Source organism: Halichoerus grypus, chromosome 1 (assembly GCF_964656455.1).
Source record: "Halichoerus grypus chromosome 1, mHalGry1.hap1.1, whole genome shotgun sequence".
Lineage (NCBI taxonomy): Eukaryota > Metazoa > Chordata > Mammalia > Carnivora > Phocidae > Halichoerus > Halichoerus grypus.
Window position 1 is genome coordinate 79,826,814 of NC_135712.1, and position 24,745 is coordinate 79,851,558.

General features: G+C 42.1%; 1 protein-coding gene across 4 annotated transcripts in view; it reads left to right on the top strand.

The window, feature by feature from the left end:
- The first annotated feature begins 4,437 nt into the window (after window positions 1–4,437).
- Window positions 4,438–24,745, top strand: part of IGF2BP2 (insulin like growth factor 2 mRNA binding protein 2) — a 155,959-nt gene continuing 135,651 nt past the window's right edge. For all 4 annotated transcript variants that reach the window (XM_036084706.2, XM_036084709.2, XM_036084707.2 and 1 more), the window contains exons 1-2: window positions 4,438–4,694; window positions 6,281–6,341. In XM_036084706.2, coding sequence (XP_035940599.1) covers window positions 4,517–4,694; window positions 6,281–6,341 — 239 coding nt within the window. In that variant the 5' untranslated portion in view covers window positions 4,438–4,516. The remainder of the gene's footprint in view (window positions 4,695–6,280; window positions 6,342–24,745) is intronic.

Consider the following 24,745-nt stretch of genomic DNA (forward strand, 5'->3'; position numbering starts at 1 on the left):
CTCAGTGCCTAACATTGTGTAGTGCCATGAATAAATGAATGGATTCAACGAGGGGAGAAAAGTGAACATTTCCTCCTGCTACATGTCAAGCACCAAGCAAGACAGGTACCATCTCCTACATCTTCATTTAATCCATAGAGCAAATCTCAGGTAGTAATTGCTTATGCAACAAATATTACCTGAGCTTCTATTACATACAAGGTTTGCTACTTGGCCAAAGAATGAAAAAAAACAAAATCTCATTTCTCCTGAAATTTACCACAGAAAAGACCTTTTTTCTCATATAATTTTGAAAAATTGACATTTAATTCACATACCAAAAATTCACCTGTTTAAAATGCACACTTTAATAGTTTTTAGGATATTCACAAGGTCATGCAACAGTCAGCACTAGACAAGATACTTTTTATCTGTATGAATGAAGTGCTCTATGTATCCTGGGGTCAAGTCAGAGGAGGAGGCAGTTTACCAGGGGAACACTTTCCAGGGAAAGGAGCAGTATGTGCAAAGTAGTAGAGTTCTGAGAGCCTAGTATTTGGAAAAATATGAAAAATACAGAGGAGCTGGAGTTTATATTGAGGTAGTAGGTTATACTATTTTACAAATGAGGAATCTGAAGGTCAAAGAGGTGAATTAACTCAACCAAGGTCAGACAATTTTTCTTCTGCTAACTGAAAAAGTATCTGAAGGTTACCCTACCACCAAATCATCCCCTTGAGTAAGCACGTACTGACACCACCAAACACTGAATTGGCTCCAACTACAGTCTCTCCCCCAGCCTTCTAGCAAATAGGCCTCATTTTCCCTCCCAACTCCTTGTATTACCTAGCACCACTGGCCATACAGACCACCATCATTAGTTGAGCAAAAACATTTTCACCATGGTTTTATAGATTCAAACAGTTAAGGCAACCACAGTGATGCTATCAGAAGGTACTCTGTCCCTGGACAAAAATATTTTGGTCATGAAAGTCCAAGGGGCACCTGGCTGGCTTGGTTGGGAGAGCACGTGACTCTTGATCTTGGAGTTGTAAGTTCGAGCCCCATATTGAATGTAGAGATTACTAAGAAATAAAGAAAGAGAGAAAGAAAGAAAGTCCAAATCGAAGCCCTAACACTTCATAGGTTCTTTGTTTAGCTAGAATATGTTTGCCAGTCATGTTTCAAGCTCTGTATGACCAGAAAGAAAGTCTACTTTCCTGGGCCTCAGTTTTCCTACCTGCAAAGTGACATTAAGAAATCTTGTCCCAGCTACGCTACTGCGATCCTCACTGAGAAACCATGAGGATCTGTATTGCCTTCAATGTTCTTGAGGAAACGGTTAATATGCCTAAAAGTAATATGCCTAATACAAAAATGTCTCCAAATTTCTGACCTCAGTTAAACGTTCATAAAATCTTGGCTTAGTAGGTTTAAATTCAGCCCAGATCCATTTCCATTTCAACTCTCTGGGAGCGGACGAGTTAGGGGAACTCAGGAGGAAACAGGCAGAAAATAAAGTTTTGTCAGGCAGGGGCAAGGACCTCTGGATTTCTGGTTTGGCATTTGAGGCTGTCCCCTTCTCTCTCATGTGAAAGAGCAACTCTGCATTCTAAGATAAGGAACTGTCTGTGCTACAAATCAGAGGTATGGTGGAAACGTGTCCACCACCACACTATGTAAACCCTTCTGCAGCACCATGGTTTACAAACTGCTGGGAGGACAGAAGACACAACTGCAGCAAAGAGCAGTTATTTCTCAGAAAAAAAATGAAAGTGACCAGGTGAGACATGGCAAAAGAGTTCACCAGAAGCCACCTTGGCTAAGAATCTTTAGATGCTTGTTGCCCACTAGAGAATCCATGCTAAAATGTTTGTGGTTTTGCAGTAGGACCAAGGAATTGATATGTCTGAAAATATCACACAACAAAAAATAGCTTTACTAACCTTTCAGAGAAGAATGAGACGAAGTACCCCTGCCACTCTCATTTCTCTTTTACAAGGTGCAAATCTGAATTGGAAATAAAATGAGCAAATGCTGTCCTATAATACAAAGGTGACTATACTGATTAGGGGTATTTGTTTAAACAATCTGAATATCATTACCCCTGGGTCTGCTGAGGTTTATATACACACAGTAGTTTTCATTTGTGATTCTCCAGTACATTTTGATAGGGAAGCATCCATACCTAGTTTATCTATTAGTTTGGGAAATAATGGCAAAGTCCATTCCCAACTCCAGGAACAGTGCAATCCAATCCTTTTTTAGAGAGAGGAAATATGTGAATATTTGAGACCACAGCCAGAATTCAAATAACTGCAATATGTAGGTATACATTATTTTTCCTCTGGACAACTAATTAATTTAAGGAGATCTCCCTCTCCAAAAGAAAGTATTTAGAAGCTCATTAGTTTCTAAGAAAAGCATTATGTGTGTGACCACTGTGTCTTAACACACTACTCAGTTCTCCTTCATAGAGACTTCACAACAGCCCTGCAAGGGTTAGTTGTTTTATCCTTTTTTTTTTTTTTTTTTAAACTGAAGAAACTTAGGCTCACAGATGCAGGAACATTCTAAGCCACACAGCTGGGGACAGAAAGGAGGAAGGCCTGAGTCCTAAGCCTATAGGCTTTCCACCTGCCAGTGCGTCCCAAACAAGAATCACCTGCGAGTACGTAAGGAAAATACAAAATCCAGGCTCACAGATTCAGTCTGCAAAGGGGCCTGGAAACATGCATTTTTTTTTTTTTTTTTTTTTTTTTAAACAAGCCGCTCTCCCTCCACCCTCTTTGTCAACAGGAACGCTTAGGAAAGACAGTCCTTCACGACCCAGCCAGGCGATCTGAACCTGTTCCATCTTCACCGAGACCCCCAACGTCCTCAAGAACTCTTACTCCTCTGATCAAACCATCACCTCCACTAAGGCCCCCAGAAGTCCAGATCTTGGAATCTTCTTCTGCCCCTTCTTCACCTCTGAATCCTGCCAATTTTTTTTTTTTTTCTTCCCTGTATAATTTCATTTCCTGGCTGGGACCAGGCTCTAACCACCAGACTTCCAGCCGGGCCCCGGAACTCCCAACAGCCTCCAGCCCTTCTGGCTCCTTCCCTAGCCCCTCGGCTCGGGCTGCTATCATCCCAACCCTGCCTCTTCCGTCGGTCACGTTGTTTCCTCCGCTTGGAAGGACCTCTTTCCTCCCCGGGCCCTTCCCAATGCTCGGGGAACTCCTACACAGCCCGAGCGCCTCCGCTTCCAGCCACCCTCGCCTCCCACCACCCCGGCTCTGGGACCAAACCCGGCCTCGCAGCCCAGCAGTGAGCGTCCGTCCTCCCGGCCGCAGCCCCTGCCCCCTCCCCGCTGGCCTCCCCACCCGCCACCTGGCTTCGCAGCGGCCGCTCGGGAAGCCCTCGGCACTTCCCAGAATAGAGAGCAGCTGCCAACGTCAGGCTGCCGCCCGCCGCGGGGTTCCGGGCGCACGGGGTGCGGGCGGAGGGGACTGGACTTCACTCTGGCCTTCCGTCTCCCCCAAACGGGCCGGGAAACTGAGGCCCAAGGCCGGCGGCAACTTCCCCAGGGTGCACAGTCCGCGAGGGCCCGACCAGTCCCGGGCCCCAGGCGTCCCGACTCCCGTCCGCGAGCCCTCGACCACACGCGCCGCCCGGTCGCCCCGGAGAGCCGGACGGGGAGCGGGTCTCTGAGGGAGCGCTCCGCCCGGGACCGCGCAGAGCGCCAGACGCGGCCAACTCGCCGCGAAAGTTGCCCAGCCTGCCCTCGCCTCTCACCTCCGAGGCACACCTTCCCGCGGGCCCCAGCAGCCGCACTCTCACATCCGGTCCACCTTACGCACACCCCTCTCCACGCTCTCCCACGGCCCCTCTCCCTCCCACGCCTGCGGCTCGCGGCCGCTCCCCCGCGCCCCCTCGCGCACTCCCACCCGCGCCCGGGGCGCGCCTTCCCCGCCCCGCCGCACGCCTGGCCTCCGCGCCGCGCCCGCCCGGGCTTCTGGCGCCCGGGAGCCGCAGCCCCGGGCCGCGACCCGCTTCCGCCCGCCCGGCGGGAGGCAGAAGCCCGGGTAGCCGTGCGGAGGGCGAGGGGCTCGGCGGCGCGGGGCGGGGAGGGGGCGCTCGCTCGCTCACTCTCGGCTGCGCACACGCCCGTACAAACTCTCACACAGACACACGCGGGGTGCGCTGCCGCCGCCCGCCGCTGCTCCTCCTCCCGCCACCGCCTTGAGAGAGAGAGAGAGAGAGAGGAGAGAGAGAGGGAGGCAGAGAGAGCGCTTTGTCCGCGCGCCGCCGCCCGGCCCGGGACTCTGCCCCGAGGAGGCAGCCGCGCCGAGTCCCCGCCTCCGCCTCTGCCCCCGGGCGGGCCGGGCCGGCCGCGGTGGGGGGAGCCAGGCTGAGGGTGGGGGTGGGTGGCGGGCGGGCGGAGGGCGGGGAGGGGGGGCGGAGGAGGAGGAGGAGAGACGAGGGCAGCGGAGGAGGCGAGGAGCGCCGGGTACCGGGCCGGGGGAGCCGCGGGCTCTCGGGGAAGAGACGGATGATGAACAAGCTTTACATCGGGAACCTGAGCCCCGCCGTCACCGCCGACGACCTCCGGCAGCTCTTCGGGGACAGGAAGCTGCCCCTGGCGGGACAGGTCCTGCTCAAGTCCGGCTACGCCTTCGTGGACTACCCCGACCAGAACTGGGCCATCCGCGCCATCGAGACCCTCTCGGGTAAGCAGTCGCCGCTGCCCCCTCCCCCCGCCTCGCCCAGCTCAGGCCGGGACGGCGCCCGGAGGGAGGCCGAGCCCTGCGGGCGGCGCCCGGCGGGGGCTCCCGCGCCCGCACGCTCACTTCCACGCACCAGACCCTCAACTCTCGCCGCCGGCCCGATCCCGGGACGGCCCGCTCCCCTCCCCCCACCGCTCCGACTCCCCCCCTGCCCTCCCAGCCGCAGCCCTGGGGCGACCCCCGTGCCGCTCCGAGGGTGCCCAGGGCTCACTCGCTCTCTGGGGCACCCTTCCTCCCCCTGGCTCCCTGAGCTGCTCTCCAGAGTTTCCCCACCCCCATCCTCAGAGAGCCCCCGTCCCCTCTCTTCCCTGACCTTCCCGTCACCCCCTTTGTCAGGGGACCCCCTCCAAATCCTGCATCTCCTTCTCCCTTGACCGGACCTTACCCTTTTCCGTGCCTCGTGCCCGGGACCTCTCGCCCTCTGGCGTCCCCTGAGCCGCACTCTCCTTTCAAGCCCCCTCCCCACCTCGCCCCGCGGTCCCCCACTTTCGGCACCCCCTCGGCGCCACCCTGATGACCCCCTCCGAGGTTTCGGGGCTCCCCCAACCCCAGCCCCTGCACGACGGCACATCTCTCTCGGTCCTCTCCCGAGCCTCAGTCCCCTCTCGCTCGTCTCTCAAGCGCTCCTATTTTTCTCTGAATTTTTTGTCCGATTTTATTGAGAAGAACTCGGGGCTGGGGGCTTTCCGCCGCCTGTCCCCCCGCCTCCCGCTCGGCCAGAAGCACCTTTTTACGAGGTGCCCTGTCTCAACTCGGTGGGGGCCCGGGCTGAGAACCGGGAAAGAGGCGACCGGGGGGCCCGCGAGAGCGCTGGAGCCCAGACGGGAGACGGAGAGCGACACACACACACTCGCGCGCGCGCGCACTCACCAACTCTCCCTCTCGCACACGCACCGCTCGGAGCCGCGCTCGCCCCCGGGGCGGGAGCCTGCGCCCCCCGAACCCCGGCCCGGCGGGAGCCCCTTCCCCACTGGCGCGCGGGGTGGGGGCGGGGCGGCAGTAAGGCCAAGGTGACACCCAGGAGCCGGCCGGGACTGGGCTCTCGCAGAAGCGGCCCCGGGGTGGTGGTGGTAGGGGGGTGGGGGGCTTCAGTGCGTCTTCTCGGGGCCACCGGGTGGAGAGGGCAGGGAGGGGAGCGCAGCGGAGCCTTCGGGGCCCGGGTTAGCGGAATGGAGAGGTGGGGGCCGGGAGAGGAGCGGGGCCGCGCCAGCCCTGCAGCTTGAGTTTCAAATGAGCTCATCCTTTCAAATTGGCGCCGCTCTTTATTAAATTTGTTTTTCCGGTAATGCCACCCACAGCTATACCTGGGGTCGGATCCGGGCTCGCGCCCTTCCCACCTCGTCCCAAGACTCGGGGCGCCCACCTTGCTTCCCACTGGGAACCAAGTTTGCCCAGCTCGAGCGGGGTAGGAGACCCCTTGAGGGCGCCCGAAGGCGGAGCCCGAGCGTGGAGTTCTGTGCGTGCCCCTCCTAGACCCCCGCCGGTTTGATCTAAGGAAGGTTCTGAGTGCTTTAATTTCTGTTTTAAAGGTAAAGTGGAATTGCATGGGAAAATCATGGAAGTTGATTACTCAGTCTCTAAAAAGCTCAGGTAAATATATTTTGCTTAGTTACTTTGTGATAGGGCTTACGTATAAATACAGAAATACACTCAGTTTTTTAAAGTGTGCTTTTATAGTTTTTAAAAAAGGCTTTTGTTTGTTTTGTTAAGTGGAGATAACATAGTTTAGAAAGTTACATTTTTTTACTTTCATTATATAAGGTGTTTACTGTACTTGGAAAATATCTGGTGCCTTATTGGGGGTGAGGGGTGGCGAACCCTAGCTGTGTGAAATTCGCTGGGACCGTTAAACTTGTTTATCAAAACTTGCCTCCCACCCCCCACTCCCACCCCTACCCCCAGCACAGTGGCAACAAATGCTTGTCAAGACTTCCTGTGAGATGTTAAGAGTAAATATTTACTTTGTCAGCTAAATTGCTGAACTAAACTTCGCGATTAATTAGTTTTCTTTTTTAGATAGCTTAACGTTGAATAATAAAATAATTCAGTAAGGGGTCAATATTTTGCATAGCACTCTAAAGAAATAAGTTGTTTGGATTGGGTGGCAGTTAAAAAGCCAGACTTTTTTAGTCACTGAGACTACTGACTATTGCTTCTGAGCGTTTTGTTGTTGTTGTTGCTTTTAAGGTATGTTTGAGGCTAAATAAGTATCTTTGTGAAATCTGTAGTTATATTTAAGTGCACTGTTGTTAATGAAGGAGTAAAGAGTTTTGTGGAAGTTGGATTTCTCCACAGTGATTTGCCTACGTGAGAAGTATCTATGAGGAGAGAATGAGGGAGAACATCTTTGTTTAAAGTTTATTGTGGACTTTAAATTGGGGCCCTTTATTACTCATTCTAGATTTTTTTTTTTCTCCCATGTGTCCTAACTTAGTTTATATCCCATTCACATACATTTCTTCACCATTAGTCATTAAGTAGCTGGATTGAAAACTCTAAGTGAAGTCTTTGATCTACCACCTTTACAATTTGTGATACTCAACATTGTAACCGCTTACTTGATTTTTACCAGAATTGAACAGATTTTAAAACAAACGTACTAATTTTATAAATACTTAGATGTTTTGTTAAAGAGGTTTTAAAAATTGTGGGCGCATTTTCAGATACTTTTATTTTAACTAAGCGACAGAGTATCTTTTGTTTGCAAATGATTCTGTGACATATCACAAAGCTAATGCCTTTTTAAAAAGGCAAAAGTTAGTTATGATTTGCAGTTTCATGTGTAATACTAAGCTAGTTCTTCTCTCTAGGAACAGATGTAGTGTGTAACTGGTTTTTCAGTTAAGTATTTTAATTTATATACTTTTCTATAAAGTTTTTTTTTGCCTGAGAAATCCAAGTTGAAACTTTCTGATATATTAAGTACTTATTGTAAGTTTAAATTACTCATCCTACAACACTTGAAAATTTGATGACTATATTGAGCAAAACTTGAAAGAACCACCTAAAACATTTGATGGGCTATTATTCTATAAATGCCTAATTCTATTGGCTGTCTAGCTGTTTTGAGTCCTTTTTGGGGTTATAATTAATAAAAATCACTAGAATTTTAACTTTGTTTAGTTGGTGTCTCATTTCATGTTGCAAAGTACATTATTTCATGTTGCAATGTAAGGGAAATACTAATTTATCTAAAGTTATTAACCTCTCCTAAGACTTCTCAAAAATAAACTTCTTCTAAACTTTTTCTTTCGAAATGAAGAGGTTATTTGCTGTTAGCCAGAGTGTCATTTAAGTAATTTTGTTGTGTTTATGTGAGAGTTCAGAATTAAAAGCATGTCCCCAATTTTTAGTATGAATTAAATAAAGAGCAAACTAGGACTTATACAGCCCTATTAGTACATGATTTCTTTGAACATGTGGGCGATATGAAATACCTAGGAGGTAGATTAAAATGCGCTGTGTATGATTCACTACACTGAAGACGTCTGACATACCAAATGTATGCATAAGCTGCTGCTGTAGAGGGTTGCATCATTTCTGATTGGATGGTTTTACTCTTTTTTTCCCTTTCCTTTATTGGTTTAAAATGCAGGAATTAGTTGCTTGTACTGCAGGCTAAGGGAGAGATGGCTAATGACTGGCGTTGTGTACTGAGCTCAGACCCCTGGGATGAAGCAGCTGTATGTTCTCATGTACAGGGCACTACCACGGTGCTGGCTTTCAAAAAGCAGGGTACTGTGACATTTGAAACCAAAGCTTTTATGTTATATGGTGACTATTTTGGTGTTCCTTTGTTGCATTTCCATGAAATTTAACAAGTTAGAAGTAAATTTGTCAGCGTTAAGTCAGTTCTATATGTGGTTTTTGTGTTAGTTGAAGTGAAAATGTGAAGAAAACAATTCATCCTCATTGCTTGCTTACTTAAAAAATCATTTAACAATTGAGTGTTCATTTTCTTTATATTGTTCTGATTTCTTTCTGTTTTCAAGAATCAGTTTTAGTATCTACATTCCAAATAGATTTTTTTAAGCTAATGGTACTTTGGGAGGAGATGTTTTTATCTTAAGTCATGAAATTATTGGCATGCCATTTGCTTACCAATTGGGTCTTTTGTTATATATCATTCTAGCATCATTTTACATGTGCTATTATAGTAGACAGACTAGATAACCATTATTTTCTCAGGGTCATCAGAAGCAGAAAACTCTTTTTCCTTTTTGCCATATGTGTTTCATTCTTACTAGATACAAAGTATTGTAATGCAAACCATAGACAAACCATCTATTTTTCTTACTTTCTAAGTTGATTTCAGGCTTTGTTGAATAAAAATCTTTGGATTGTTTTTCTCTATTCATATTTGTTGGTAGTATATATAAATCAAAGATTCCTTAAAGAGGAAGAACTTGGTAGTGACTTTAAAATTCTGCTAAAAGTTGTGGAAACTTCCTTGACAGAAATTTCATTTTTGATGTTGAGGAGAGTTTAGTTTAAAAATATATACATATATCTGCATATGTATCTACTCGCGCGCACACATCACATAAATTGTTTTGAGCTAAGACATACGCTAACCTGAATGTGCTTTGTAACTAAAGTTGAATGATTCTGTGAGAAACAAAACTTTGAAAAATGCAATTTCTGCCCACTGCTAGGAAGTAACCAAGTGGTGCTAGACATGCTTTCACTGAGATGGTGTGAATACTATGAGGTAGTGTAGGAAAAAGCTATGAATTTGTCTTTCATGAGTTAAAAATCAGTAATTGTGTTCTCTCCAATGCAAATGAATTCGGTCTCCTATAGGAATGTTAAAGAAAACAGTATCTCAATTGTATTTTGCTTGTATGTACTACATTGTGTATAGTTGAATTAAATACCAAAAAGGAAAAAAAAAAATCACCCAACCTCAAGCCCTCCCTGCAACAAAGGCTTTTGCTACATCAATTTTTAATTTTGTAGCAACAGAAAAGACTTTTTTATGTTAAAATCATATGATAGCCTTCTATTTAAAGAATTTGTTGAATTAAAAATTAATTCCTGAATTTAATTAGATAGATTCCATGTGTGGATATAACATATATTAATATAAAACACATGTCAAACTGTAAGGTAACTTATGATTTGACTTTGAGTTGGACGTTTAGTTTCCCATTTTTAAAACAAAAATTTTTTCATATGGTTCTTTCTAGGCAATGCCATAAAGAATTACACATTTTTGTGACCTTTAAGAGATAATAGAAGCAACAAAGAAAAATATTAGTTGATAATTCAGGTGATAATGTAGGTTTAAAGTTCTAGCTTACAAATATTACAAGACTGGTCATTTGGTGTTTTTATGTTATTTAGCTAAATATTAAAAAACATTGAAAGCTACAAATCAAAATACTTTTTATGTGCTGCTTGATTTTCCAATTTGTCAAATTCATCTCAGTTTTAAATTTGTATTGTAGCAATTTATAAAAGTATTAAATGGCTGCATCTGACCATTAATTTTAAAAGGAGGTTTGGTGATGTTTAATACATTTGTCAAATGGTGTTTTTTAAAATAATGTTTCTGTGTAATTATGGCTGGATATAAGATGACCAGTAAGGGATGGTCTCAGAGTTTTGTTTTTTACTGTTTTAACCTGAGATTACATAAACATGAGAGAAGATTAGTAGTATTTGTACAATACCTTTTACACATGGTAAAATAATGTATTTTCTTTAAGAAGAATTTTTTAAAGGACATTAGATGATTTAGAACTAATTGCATGTCAAATTTTACATCTAACTATTTTGAGTAGATTTTTTTTTTTTTAATGGAAGTTGCTCCAGTTTTTCAGCTGGGGGGATGTAAATGAGGTTGAAAGTGCATAAAAGGATAGTAATTGGGCACACTTACTAAAAGTCAAAACAATGAAAATCAGATTTCTACAGGAACTTTTTACGCATATCTGATACTTCTCAACTTTCTAAATATTTGCTGTCTATTGCTGAATCACTCTTCCAAGTCTTCTAATGAAATTCTCAAAAGTAGATGAGCAATTGGTCAGAGTTGTGAGAGGATATTATTTGAGCTAAGTGTGTCATCTCTGTGATTCAGTGGGGTGTGTGCACATGGGTGTCTGTGTGCATGTGTGCTTTGTGGGGGACAGTACTTTCAGACAGATGGTATCAAGAGGGAAGTGGAGGAAATCTTTAATTGAGCAACATTTGCTCTGGAGTTTAGAATCTGACAAGGCAAATGAAAATTGCTGGATGTTTGAACCTTGTGACAAAGGGAATCAGTATTTGCTTTGAGTGATACATAACTCTTGTAGGTGGTTAACCTTTTGGAAGCCAGGGCTCCAGCACCTGTGGGGGCTTCTGCACCGAGTGTGCTGCTAGGAGGACGATATAATGCACAGTGTACTCTCCTTCCTCTTGCTTGGATATCCTCTCTCACTATTAGAGTTAGCTCAGTGATTCTGTGAAGGCTCTGATGATGTATAAGCCATTTTTATAAATGTTAGAAAATTCAAAATTTGAATATGCATTTTCATTTAGAAATTCTATACTGTGGAAGACAGTATATTATTTTGCACAACAGAAGTACTCTGACAGAATCAATTTCATTAGAAGCATAAATATTGAACTGGTTTCTTTGGAGACTCTTTAAAAAAGTTTCAAAATATACTTTTAAAAATTCCACTTACATGCCACCAAAGTGTCTTCACGTTCTTTTTGGTGTTGAAGAAGAGAGTGGCGTGGCTTGGCTAAGCCAGTTTTTTAAACCAGTTTTCTAAAACTTTTAGTCAAAAGCATTATCTCTCAAAAGTTATGATTAACTTCTTAATTTGAAGGATGACATAGTTCTGTTTAACAAAACATGCCCAAGTAATTTATTAGTCAAGGTTTATCCTTTTTACACTGAAATTCAAGTCCAGTCAGTTTGGGTAGTCATTCAGAACACTATCGTTGAAGAAAACGTAATAGCAAATAAACAACGAACACCTACCGGTAAAGATAACAGTTTTTCCTCCCATTTATCATCATTAAAATATTTTTAAAAATCTTTTACTTTATAATTTGACTTCATGCTTACAAACTTGTAATTTTCATTTGGTGGCATGGACTGTATGGGTTCTATTTTCGGCAGCAAAATTGCAGAGTGCTCAGAGCATTATTTTTAAGGTTTTTCTTTTCCTGTTTTGATCATGTACTTTGGTCTTTCCATAAAATAGAGAAGAAAAATTATTTTCCTTTATAGAAAAATTCAGATTCTGTTGCTTTGGCTTCCAAAGACAAGGGAGGATATGATAATTGTTTCTTTAATTTGGTTTAGAGTTTGATGGCATATTGAGGTAAAGATTAAGTAGACCAGAGAAAATGGATGCTTTTGCACTAATAGCAGGCAATCAAATCTGAAAGCTAACCCAGTGTCCATCATTGAATAGATATATGTCTCCTTCCAAGCCTCTCTTTCTCACTATGTAATAGGCTTGCATTTTTGAGATACATTTTGTTCATTTATTCCCAGATTTCCTTGTTATTTATCTATTCTGTACTTTATTCTTAAAATGTGAATATTACTTAGAATTTTCCCATTCTGTTTACTATCAAGAATATTTCATAAAATAGCTGTTTTAATGAGTCCCATAAATGAAAATTAAGCGTTCGAATGCATATTTTAGACTTTCTGATACTTACCTGTATCATAAGAAATGTTGTACCTAATGACCAGGAAAATATGTATGGGACCATTTCAGCTTTTCTCATTATGATATAATTAATATGTGCCAGTGTGTGAGAATTTGTCTTAGGGGGAAGCTTGGATTTTTAATTTTTGTTTTGAATGTGATCAGAAAGGTTGTTTCATGATTCCATGTGTTGATGTGTAAATAATGCTAGTAGCATTCTCTCGGGGAGATATATGTATTTTTATGTGCCTGCATCGTATATTCATATAGTACTGATGTCTCAGCCTCTTCAACACATTATTTCATTTACTCCAAATAATAATTATGTGAAGAAGATAGGACAAGTAATTTCCTCCCCTTTTTTCTGATGAGGAAACTTAGTTTCAGAGAGATTTAATAATTTGCCCAAGGCCACATGGCTATTAAATAAAGCTGTGGCTAGAGCCCAGGTCTTCTGATCCTCAGTCCAGCATGCTGAGACTTTTTTTTTTCTATTTTTTAAATTAAAGAAGTCAGTCAAAAGTGTTGTAAGGCTCAAAGGGTGCCTTTCAAGAGTGATGGAAGTATATGAAAATAGATTTGTTTGTGAATGATCCTTTGCAGTCTTATTCTTACATCAATCTGAGTGATCTGTGCTTTGTTACAGTTTTTTTAGAAGCAGAAATAATTAGAAACAAACAGAGACAATTTAAACATTACCAGCAGCATTACCTCCTCCTCACACCATGCTCGCCCATAGACAGAAGTGGGGTTGGAGTTTGTTGCTTTTTTCAGTGGTTGCATTCCTTGTGCTATGAAATAGAACACTGCCAAGAAAGACGTATCTCTCGACATCTTGCACCACACACATTAGGCAGTGAGCTGTAGCTCTGGTCAAGACTATCAGCCTTGTGGTAAAGGAAAGTCTAGCTCAAGGAATCACTTGGGTGGGTTCTTCCTGGGTTTTAACCAACCCATTGCTGGAGGTCAGGACTGTGTTTTGGTTTCTTTTCCTGGTGGCTGCCAGGTCTTTCCCTAGATTTGGTGTCTCTCTGCTTCACTTTCTGTACAGAATATGGCCTTTGGCCTCTCTTGTGGGGATGGAATGAGTATTAGTAGGATAGTATCCATGAAGTTTTCAGATTCATTAATGATACAATCACTCAAAAACATATACTAAATAACTAAGCATGTGAAGTGCAGTTCATTTTCCCTTAATTGTAAACTTTCCCTGCATTTATCCTCTTGTTTCCTTTAAGTTTTGTGTACTGTCCTATGTATATGGTGGTGGTGGAAGGGAGGAAGGCACTATCAAAAAATAATAGGTGAAAAGATTATTTCCAACTCCCCACACATTTCATTTCTTTAAGTTAGGATAGTCTGGAGTTAGGTATTGCATGTTCTGTGGAATTCTGACTCTGAAGATGGGGAAGGAAGGTAACTAATACTTAGGAAGCAGTTCCTGTGCTAGGGGGCTGCACGAGGCCTTCTGTGTATCTTATTTTATCCTCACAACAGCCGGGAGAGACCTGTACTTCATCCTTTTTACAGATAGGGTGGTCAGGCTTCAGGCTCAAAAGCAGCTCCTCCTTCCACCTGACCAAACCTGCTTCAAAGAAATAGTGGTCCTATTACCTTTGCTCTCCTCCTAATTTAAATATAGTAACAGTACCCTACCAGTAAAGCAGGAGTTGTGATAATGTTTACATAGGCTACAGAGTAACTTTGTATGTTTTTCCCAACTCAGAATAAGAGATAAAGTTTACATGTATACAACAGATATGCTGAGGAAGATAAGGGGCTGAAGTTTAGTTATTTTTAGTATAATTGAAAAACAGCGAAAAGTGTTAGTCCTAATTTGAGGACACTTTTTGAAGTAGTCCTTCCTATTGTAGAGGTGTTAGTAATTATGAAAGAGAGGTGTTTTTAAAAGTCATTGTGGCTGAAAACTAACATAATGTGTATGCAGTGTGGGGAGAGGGTCTGTATTCATGCTTTTGGCCCAGATATATTTTTTTAAACCCTGAAAAAAGACTCAGCCTTTTTTGTTTAGGACCTAGAATGTTGCACAAAGTTTGGCATGGTTTCATTTTCATCTGTATATAAAAAAAATGTGTATGGTCTAGAGAAGGAAAATATGGGATTCTCACAAATTGCTTTTCATAAAATGATTCATCTTACTAACATTAGAAAATTTTAAACCTTTCTGACACATGAAAATGTCAGTGAAAGCACAGGGAGTGGAAAGATGGGTCTTTTTGATACAATACTTAAATATTATATAGCACATTGGTGACTTTTTTAAGTAAACAAGATGTAAGATACAATTATACTATCAATGAAATGAGATTTACAAGAGTTTTGCTTCTAGAGATAGAGGTGCTTTTTTGATAAAAACATAATCTTATGAACTTTATTATGATTAAAAAATATGATTTTTCTCAGTCAAGAACCTCTAATAGAGCTTAAAATGTTATCAGAGAAGACATTTTTATTATCTTGCTACATCTTCTCTTTATGCTTTCTCTTCAAAAAGCAAAGCAAAAAATATGTAATCGAATGGTGATTCTGGGGACAGGTTAACCTCAAACCAATTCACGAAATAGAAGATATTTTGAAAAAGCTCATGTGAGGACAGGCTATAACTGTATTATGTGGAGACCTTTTACTTGAGTCCCTCCTGATCTTTGTGATTTTAACAATGCATAATGAAAAATGGATGTTTTTCTTCATTGTATGGGTAAGATTTCGGAGTAAAATATTTGTGCATCTTTGAGAGAGTCATATAGATGATTCAACAGTTTAACACTAAGAAAAATGGAGTTTAGCCTCTTCAAATAGAAGGAAGGGGGGAATGAGAGAAAGAAAGAAAGATAGACAGTTGGAGGGAGAGAGGGAAGGAAGGGGGACAGGAGACAGGCGGCCATAGCAGCATAGGTGACTGAGTGAACTATGTCAGGCAGCTCGTGCATTCTCTAATTCCGGAGCACGGGGGGAAAGACTGGTACTCACTGATAGTGCACAGAAGACAGTAAGTGACTCTAGTGGTGCCAGCAGGACTGAAAATCTCACACAATTTATTCTTTGATGTTTAAAAACTCTAGGAGTATGTGGCTGGCCTGCCCCACAAAAGGTTTTGCATTTCTTTCTATGAGGCCCTGTTCTGGCCACTTCCTCCCTCCCTCCCTCCCTCTCTCTCATTCTCCTTCCCCTTTGCATTTCCGTGGGGATGCCTAGGCAGGGCTGGAAGGTGCCTGGTGTGCAGGCCTACCTCCAGTGCAGTGCCCCCTCGCTGGCTGAGTTTGGGGAAGCCAGGGAGGCGTGTGTGCGCTTGCTCAGTGTGTTGGAATGTATGGGTTCTGTGGCATACACTTACCGGGAAAGTGCAGCAGACAGACACACAGACCCACACACAGACACACACACACACACACACATACACACACGCTTGTCAGTGGTTGGGGGGGTTGTCAAACATAGCTGGCTTTTATGAAGAGTTGAAAATTTGGGAAGGAATTTCCTACTGTTGAAAGTTTAGGCTACTTTTCTCCCCCCTAGAGTGCAATTGTATTTATTCTTTGTAAAGGGAAAACATCTTCCCCCCCCACAAATACCATTGAAGGATAGAAAAAAAATTTGTGGATGCATAATCTGGCCTTGCTCCTGGATCTTGCTGTACTCTTTCCCCCTTTCTCTTTATATGAGTAGTGATGTCTTCAAATCATGGACACTGAATTTGTAAAATAAGCTTTTGAAAACTCTGAGTTGTGTCACTGCTAATGATGATAAAATCAAGGATCTTTAGAAACCAGGTTTTAAGCTCAGTTATTTTAAAATGTAGGATTAATTTCCCTTTTGAGGAATAAAGAATAAAATACTTGCTCAACGAAGACTTCTAATTTTTTTGCCCCTTAATATTTTTTAAAATTTTACGTTCATTTATTTTTTTTATTCACAAAAGATTTGAGATAACAAAGGTGCTGTTTATTCAATTATTTGAAATAAAGAAGACAGAGATTTAGTCTTATGAAGTAGGTTAGTGAAACTGACATTTTGTTTTAAGGGCTATAAAAGACTGGGAACAGGTGGTTGGTTCTAATATAATTCTTTATACATCTTAGGAGATTTGCCAGGGAAGAGTTAGCTCTTTGGTTCATTGATTTTTGTATTAATGGTTTGCTGTGCATGTCTGTTTCAACGATTTCAAGACAATAATTTTGATATTGAAAATTGGTGGCTTTAGTTCACAATTATGGACAAGATGTTAATACCTGCCTTAAAAATTTCCAGGCCTGGGGCACCTGGGTGGCTCAGTCGGTCAAGCGGTTAAGCGTCTGACTCTTGATTTCAGCTCAGGTCATGATCTCAGGGGTGGGTGAGATCAAGCCCCGCATCAGGCTCTATGCTCAGTGGGGAGTCGAGCCTGCTTAAGATTCTCTCCCTCTCCTTCTGCCTCTGCCCCTGCTTGTGTGCCCTCTCTATAAAATAAATAAATAAATCTTTAAAAAATATTTCCAGGGGTGCCTGGGTGGCTCAGTCGTTAAGCATCTGCCTTCAGCTCAGGTCATGATCCCGGGGTCCTGGGATCGAGCCCTGCATCGGGCTCCCTGCTCTGCGGGAAGCCTGCTTCTCCCTCTCCCACTCCCCCTGCTTGTGTTCCCTCTCTCGCTGTCTCTCTCTGTCAAATAAATAAGTAAAATCTTTAAAAAAAAATGTTTACAGGCCAAAGTCCTATCTTTTACTCCCCATGGTAGTACGTTTAACAGTGTGTTCCACAAAGCCTTAGGATTCTGAGGAGATGCCAAATTCATGGGAAGGAAGAAGTGGACATATGTACATGGGAGATCCTGGCTTCTTAACCACCTTTCAGTCAGAAAACAGCTATATTCATTGCAGTTTTATGTGTTGGAGTTCAGTCTAGAATTTGGTTCAGAAAAGAGGTTTGCTGCTTTAAAAAACAGTTTGAAAGTTATCTGTCCTATAGTATATAATTCTGGGCCTTGAGTCCATTCCTTGTTCAGACATTCCAGCAGATCCAAAGCTCCTTCTCAAGGAAAATTTAGACCCTGCCTTTGCTACTTCTAAATCTACTTCCTGTGGAATGGCCTGTCACTTTCGCTTTAGTAACAAATGTTTGCTTTGCCAACTGCATGCCAGACTAAATCTATGGATTTTTCTATAATCAATAGCACAGAATGTTTGCCCTTCGGGAACTTTCTAAGGAGCTCCTTGGCCAATGATTGCACTTCAGTTCTTGGTAGAGCCATTAGAGTCAACTAACTTTGAAGAGTGATGGGTCTGGTGACAAGGGACCCACTCATTGATCAACAACAGGGCTTTGCTTCAGGAGGTCCAAGCAGGTTGGCCCTCTTGCCCCTTCTTTAAACAGAGCGTCCCTACTTTTATCTGTTGCATATGGTGAGTTTCCATGAACACAGGGGTGATCTTCAGAATATTTTCAACTGGTTAGAATGGACACCTCACAAGTCAGAGGGGACATAAACCATTATCTAATACACACTTGCACAGCATCAGTCCTGCATGCATGAGTCTTGTTCTAAAACAGGATATTAGGGGCGTATGGGTGGCTCAGTCGTTAAGTGTCTGCCTTCGGCTCAGGTCCTGATCCCAGGGTCCTGGGATCGAGCCCCTCCTTGGGCTCCCTGCTCAGCGAGAGCCTGCTTCTCCCTCTCCCTCTGTCTGCCTCTCTTTCTCTGTGTCTCATGAATAAATAAATAAAATCTTAAAAAAAAAAAAAAAAACCAGGATATTATTACTTCAAACAATATATGTTATTCTCTCAGTGATTTCTTAACCTGTGGTCAAGGACTCTTGGGGGCAGTACTTAAAGTCCTTGCCTTCTATGTTATTTAAAGAGCCTCCTGGAGGGTTTTCATGCCCAGAGAGAGAGGAGGCTCCCCTCCGAGCTCTGCTTTGTGCCCACGTGCTCCATTGCTCCAGCTTCAGAGACCACTGATTTCATATCCTGCATCCAAGTTTTGTAGTAAGGTTGTCACAAGAAACCACCATATATTTACAGGGGTCCACACTCAAATACCTGCAGGTGATATAAGTGGTGGCAAGGGGGGGTTTCTGTGACATACAGGACAGGTAGCTCTTAAGTCAGCTTCAGCCAGCTGCTACCATGTGGAAATGTAAGGCCAGTGTTCGCAAATCTGATTTTTCAGAAGAAGCTGGAAGTCAGAATTCTTATGTTAAATATTGGCAACAATTCAAAAATTTTTGTAGAGATTGTGAAGGTCGAAGAAGATAACTTGTGCGTTGAATCTGGCCCACGGGTTGCTGGTTTGTAGTCTCTGCCACATGAAAATTCGGCAGCTTCTATAAAATATTGTTGAAGACTCTCTCCATTACGTTTAGTATCTCCTACCCTTAAGGCTTGTCTGTGAATGAGAGGGGAAAGTCCTTCTGTTGATGAACTGGATAAACTCGTATGTCTCTTATCTAATGATGATGATAGCTGTTTAGAAGCTCAAAATTAAAATTATGTCTCAGTTGCTGCAGCCATCCTTAGTCTAGTTAGTTTTCTGGAATAATTATTTTCTCTACTATAAAGTACCTACACTTTTAATTTTATATCCTTATTATGTTTCTATTATATGGAACCATCTGAAATCCTTTTGTAAATTTAGAAGGTACATATGCTGAATGTGTGACCATCTTATAATTTTATGTATATGCTATTTCATTATACATGTTCATGAGAAAAAAAACAAGCCCTATTTTCATATAATTGGAGGAACGTATTTCCTCATCGGTCTCAATTATACCTTCTCCAGTTAAACACTGGGCCAGCTATAGATGATCTTTTAAACTGTTTTTAAGAAGATATGATTCTCATATGTCTAGCAAACATTTTTTTTTTAAATAAGAGCTTGAATTCTGCCTGTAAATCAACATCTGATATAAGGCAGGTAGTTTTAAAAGCATAGTGTGGGGGCGCCTGGGTGGCTCAGTCGTTAAGCGTTTCCCTTTGGCTCAGGTCATGGTCCCAGGGTCCTGGAATCAAGCCCCACATCGGGCTCCCTGCTCAGCGGGAAGCCTGCTTCTCCCTCTCCCACGCCCCCTGCTTGTGTTCCCTCTCTCACTGTGTCTCTCTCTGTCAAATAAATAAATAAAATCTTTAAAAAAAAATAAAAGCATAGTGTGTACTTGGCAGGAAAATTCAGTGGTGAAAAGTAGTGCTTTTAAATATTTTTGAAAAGTGTTTTGGTTACTGTTGCACTTTCTTGTATTTAAGTTGAGGAAATTGAAAGCCGTATGGATTCTGCTTCTGGGTCCTGGGTGCAGTAAATACTCATTAAGGCCAAACTAAATGGAAACTGCCAGTTACCTGAGGGACCTTTACAAAAAAAACAAAACAAAAAAAACAACAAAAACACAAAACCCAAAGAAAACTGAAACACAAAAAACTAGTAGGATTGTTGGATTAGCATTTTAAAAATGTATCTTTTTATTCTAAAACTTACATGAAATTAAATAGCTCATTAAGAATCCCTATAATGGTGAGGTAGAGCGCATGTCTTGGGGAACATAAAATTAGATGATCTATGGTAAGACATAATAGAGTGGCATATAAGAGTCTGAGAATTCAGGATTTCATTTGGTTTCCCTCATTTGTGAAGGATCTAATGGCTATCAGTTCCATAAAAATAGCTAACTCTATTTTTTGGACTGATCTTTTGAACTTTAAAATTTTGAAGTTCCATGAAATCTTGCTCTTGTCTTGTTTTTTTTTTCCACTGGTGCATCTTGAATGCCTTGAAAAGTGAAATTAGCTGCTCGTTAAATATTTTTCAACTTTTAAAAATTAGAGCCATAATAAGGTATCCTTAATAATTTGCTTTTATTTCTTTTCCTCTTCTTTATTTTCAAGCTGAGGGTGGGGAGAAATAGCAGTTCAAAGATTTTACTCTTTTGTGAATGGGTTTTTCAGTCTTTGTACTGAATCCTTGGCCTAAGTGGAATGAAACCTTCATGGGCATTTTAGGTACAAAGGTCCTTTAAAACATGAGGTGCACTGCAAAGAGCAGTTTCCCAGGGCCGCAAAGTGAGTTTTGGAAAGCAGAGCCTTAGATTTGGTGGAACCAGAATAGGTTTTGCAAATCAGTCTTTATAATAATAATAATAATAATAATAATAATAACAATGGTGGGTTAATCTTAGTATTACCAGATTCAGTGTGATTACTCGAAAATACAATTTTCTCTGTAGATATTTCTCTCTCCAACCCAAATTAGATTAAAAATATGCCAGGAGTCATAGAAGAAAAACATATATAGCCCCCCCCACACACACACACACACAAAAATGGCTATCCTCTTATTGCAAGATAGTAGGTGGATACAAGAAGCAAGTTAAGTTGTGTTTTTATGTAGTAAATCAAAGATGATCAGTTTAAGCAGACAGCGTCTGAAATTGTTGTGAAAAAATAGACAAGTGCAAAAATGACAGAATTTACCAATGGGTAAGATAATGCATACCCAAGGAAATGACTGATCTTAAAATAAATGTTAATTGCAAAACAAGATGCTGTCAAATGCTCTGTATTAGTAATCTATTGCTGCATACAAATTATCCCAAAACTGGGGTGCCTGGGTGGCTCAGTCAGTTAAGTGTATGACTCTTGATCTCAACTCAGGTCTTGATCTCAGGGTTGTGAGTTCAAGCCCCACACTGGGCTACATGCTGGGCATGGAGCCTACTTAAAAACAAAACAAAACAAATTATCCCCAAAACTTAGCAATTTAAAGCAGCGAACATTCATTATCTCTCACATTTTCTGAGGGTCAGGAATATGGTAGCAGTATACCTGGGTTGTTCTAGCTCAGCATCTTTTATGAGGTTGCAGTCAAGAAGATCTGCTATCAAGCTCACTCTTATGGCGGTTGAAAGGCCTCCGTTTCTCTGTGGCTGTGGCTAGAGCTTTCAGGCCTTCATAACATGGGCCTCTCCATAGGTCTGCTCACAGCATGGCCACGGGCTCCCCTGAGTGAGTAATCGAAGAGAGCGTGACACCACAGTGCCTTGCCCCACCTAGTCCGTGAGTTGTGCATCATCACTTCTGCCTTATTTTGTGTGTGAGACATGAGACACTAGTCCAGCCCGCACTCAGTGGGAAAGGGTCACTCAGGAAGTGAATACCTGGAGGTGTGGGGATCCTTGGGGCACCTAGGATTTAACTAAGTCAGTCAGGAAAAGTCAACAAGTCAAAGAGAGTCTTAGCTGACCTGGAGTTTATACTGAGGAGAATAATCCCCTTCTATTCATATTGATACTTAGCTCCTTTTGGAGCAAAACAAATTCCTTATAAAACACCAGTAGTAACAGTTATGGATTACTGAATCCTTTTATAATCCTTACTTAATTTTTCAGAACCCCTTCTAGGGTGAGGGAGGCACTGCTCTCCTTATTTCAGAGATTGGGGAACTGAGGCCCAGACTGTTCAAACGGCTTAGACAGGCCACATATTCAGCTTTCATCCCAAAGTGTCTGCTCCCCGCCTCTCTTTTTACCCTCTTTCTCTTCTTTCCTCCAAAGAATGATTGTAGTTACTTTCTCTTTTATAAAACACAATTTAATTTTTCCCTTTCAGCCTTATCTGAAAGAGCTGATTTTTTAGATGCTTAATTGAAAAGTTTAAAACACTGTTCTTATAGTATCAATAAAGTTGTTAGCCACTTTTCTGCCAGCAGTAAGAGCCCTTTTTGCTATTTTTGTAACTGGGTGAGGTCTGATTTCTCCAAAATTGTGCCATACTGTGGTTAGCCATAGTCTACAAGAGGAAAATAGATTTACCCTTCTTTAAAATCATTGGTTTTCTAAGAAATATGCTATTTACTATACCAAATCTGAGTAAATCTTTCTGGGACAAAATGCAGTGGTCACTTTGATATCAGACAAGGCCAGTTCTCTTCCCCACTAAAAATGCAAAACATCAGGCCTTCAGATCTTTGGTATCTACCTTTTTATACATTTATTTCTTGAGGAGATTTGATCGTGGTTTTGGTGTTAATCGTATCCACATTGGTGTTGAAGGATTCATTCTGTGTGAGTGTTTTGCTAAATTCATGCAAACCTATCAACTTTGCCTATAGAATGTCCTGACTTTGACTTCACTCAAATATAGTATTTTAATAGTCATGTCTTTAAGTTTTTATTGAATCTCAGTGCTTACTTTACTTGCATTACATATTCCTATAACCCATTTAACCTTTTCTCTCAAAGGTCCTGATAACACGATAGTGTCGAGTGAGGAGTTATTTTGATTCTTTTCTTTTGAATGTGTATAGACTGAGACTTATAGAGTGTTAAAGTCCTTTAGGAATGACTGCTCTCTAGGAAAGATAGATACTTTTTATATTGTTTAAGAAAAACCACTGGGGGGGGGGGCGCCTGAAGTGTCTGCCTTCAGCTCAGGTCATGATCCCAGGGTCCTGGGATCAGCCCCGCATCCGGCTCCTTGCTCCGCAGGGAGCCTGCTTCTCCCTCTCCCACTCCCCCTGCTTGTGTTCCTGCTCTTGCTATCTCTCTCTCTGTCAAATAAATAAATAAAATATTTAAAAAAAAAAGAAGAAAGAAAAACCATTAGGGGTAAATACTGAATTTTTTTTTTAAGATTTTGTTTACTTACTTGAGAAAGAGAGCACGGGTGGGGTGAGGGACAGAGGCAGAAGCAGGCTTCCCGCTGAGCAGGGAGCCTGATGTGGGGCTTGATCCTAGGACTCTGGGATCCTGACCTGAGCAGAAGGCAGATGCTTAACTGACTGAGCCACCCAGGCGCCCCCTGAATTTTTTACACTCTGTATATTCTAGTTAAATGAGTATATCCTGAGTTATCCTTTGTGGGAGAGGGTTGTCCTTGAGTGGGTTCTCAACCTCTCCATAGTTTAAAATCTTGATGTATTTTTTTCACAAAACAATCAAATGATGACATTAAGAATTTTTTTTTCTTCAGAGATTTGAAAGAGAACTCCCCAACTGCCTTCAGTGGAAGGACCAAGTTTACGATTTGTTTCAGATTTTTGTCATCTTCAAGTGTTAGGAGGTTAAAGGTGAGCATGAACAATTCTGGGAGCTCAGAGGACCAATGTGATATGTAACTCTACACGTTTTTTTTATTGTTGTTTTTGTAATATTTTGACTGCCTGTAGATATTCACCCAAAGAAATGTATTTTTTCTCATTCTTCCTCAGAGATTTATCTTTTTAGAATCCCAGCCTGGGAGAGAGGGAGGAGGGAAAAAAATCAGAAGCCAACAAATGGGCTGAACTGCCACAGGTGACCTCCTCAATCTCCTATAATCTCAGTTATTCCTCCTCAAGTTGCCCCTCCAGTTGATTTGTTTTTCAAGTCTAGAAAAGCAGCATTTGGGGTGGAAGAGAACATTTCCTGCTTGGCTACCTGACAGAGCCTGTTTCCCAGGTCTCCTCCCAGAGCCACAACAGGTGTCTCTACCTACAAAACACCTCAGCACAGGAGCTGTCCACAGAGTTCTGGGTAGGACACAGCTCCTCTGAGTGTCTCTGGGTGTGTGTCGTGGCTCTCCTGGATGGTTGCATGTTCTTTGGAAATGTACATGTTCCCTGGTTTTTCAGAAGTGCTTCTGGGCTAGTGCAATTGATGTTTGAACCTCAGACATTCTCTCTTGTGTCTAACAGCCTAGGGACTACATAATGTACAGTGAACGTGGTTGGGTGTTTTTCATCATCAAATACATCAGACCCTCTCTGAAAACACAAGCGGCATCAATTTCTCTGAATCTGGTTGATGCTGTTCAATTCTTGACCTGAGGTTATGGTTAGAATTAAATACATTGAGGCTTTATTGATGCCGGGTAGGGGAAGATCAATGATAATTCGTCAAATGTCTGAACGGGCAGATTTTTTTAAAAATGTATGTTACTTTCAATTAAGTACTGCAACCTGAGTTAACAAAATGTTGCTAAAGAGCAATCCTACCAGACCTTTTTATTGAATAGAAAAAATGATTTATATTCATCATATCAGTTATATGTAAATACTTCCGAAATGTGTTTAAATAGCTTATTCTCTTGAGTAGTTTAAATTTCCCTGTTATGATCTTGTTAATATTGATTCCTTGGTTAAATCAGCCGCCCTTCCCTTCTTTTTAAAGAAGGAGTAAATTCCAGTTCTTTGCTGTTAAAATTAGAATTAATGACATTTCACTATTCAATGGGCTATAATATCTCAGTTCTTTGTAGGTTTCCAGTGCCCTTAAGATGGAAATAATTTAATGTCTGAGTATCAAACTATTCTAGAAGAATTTAGGATGATGCCTTTGTAATTTTCACGTGACAGGAAGTGGTTAAAA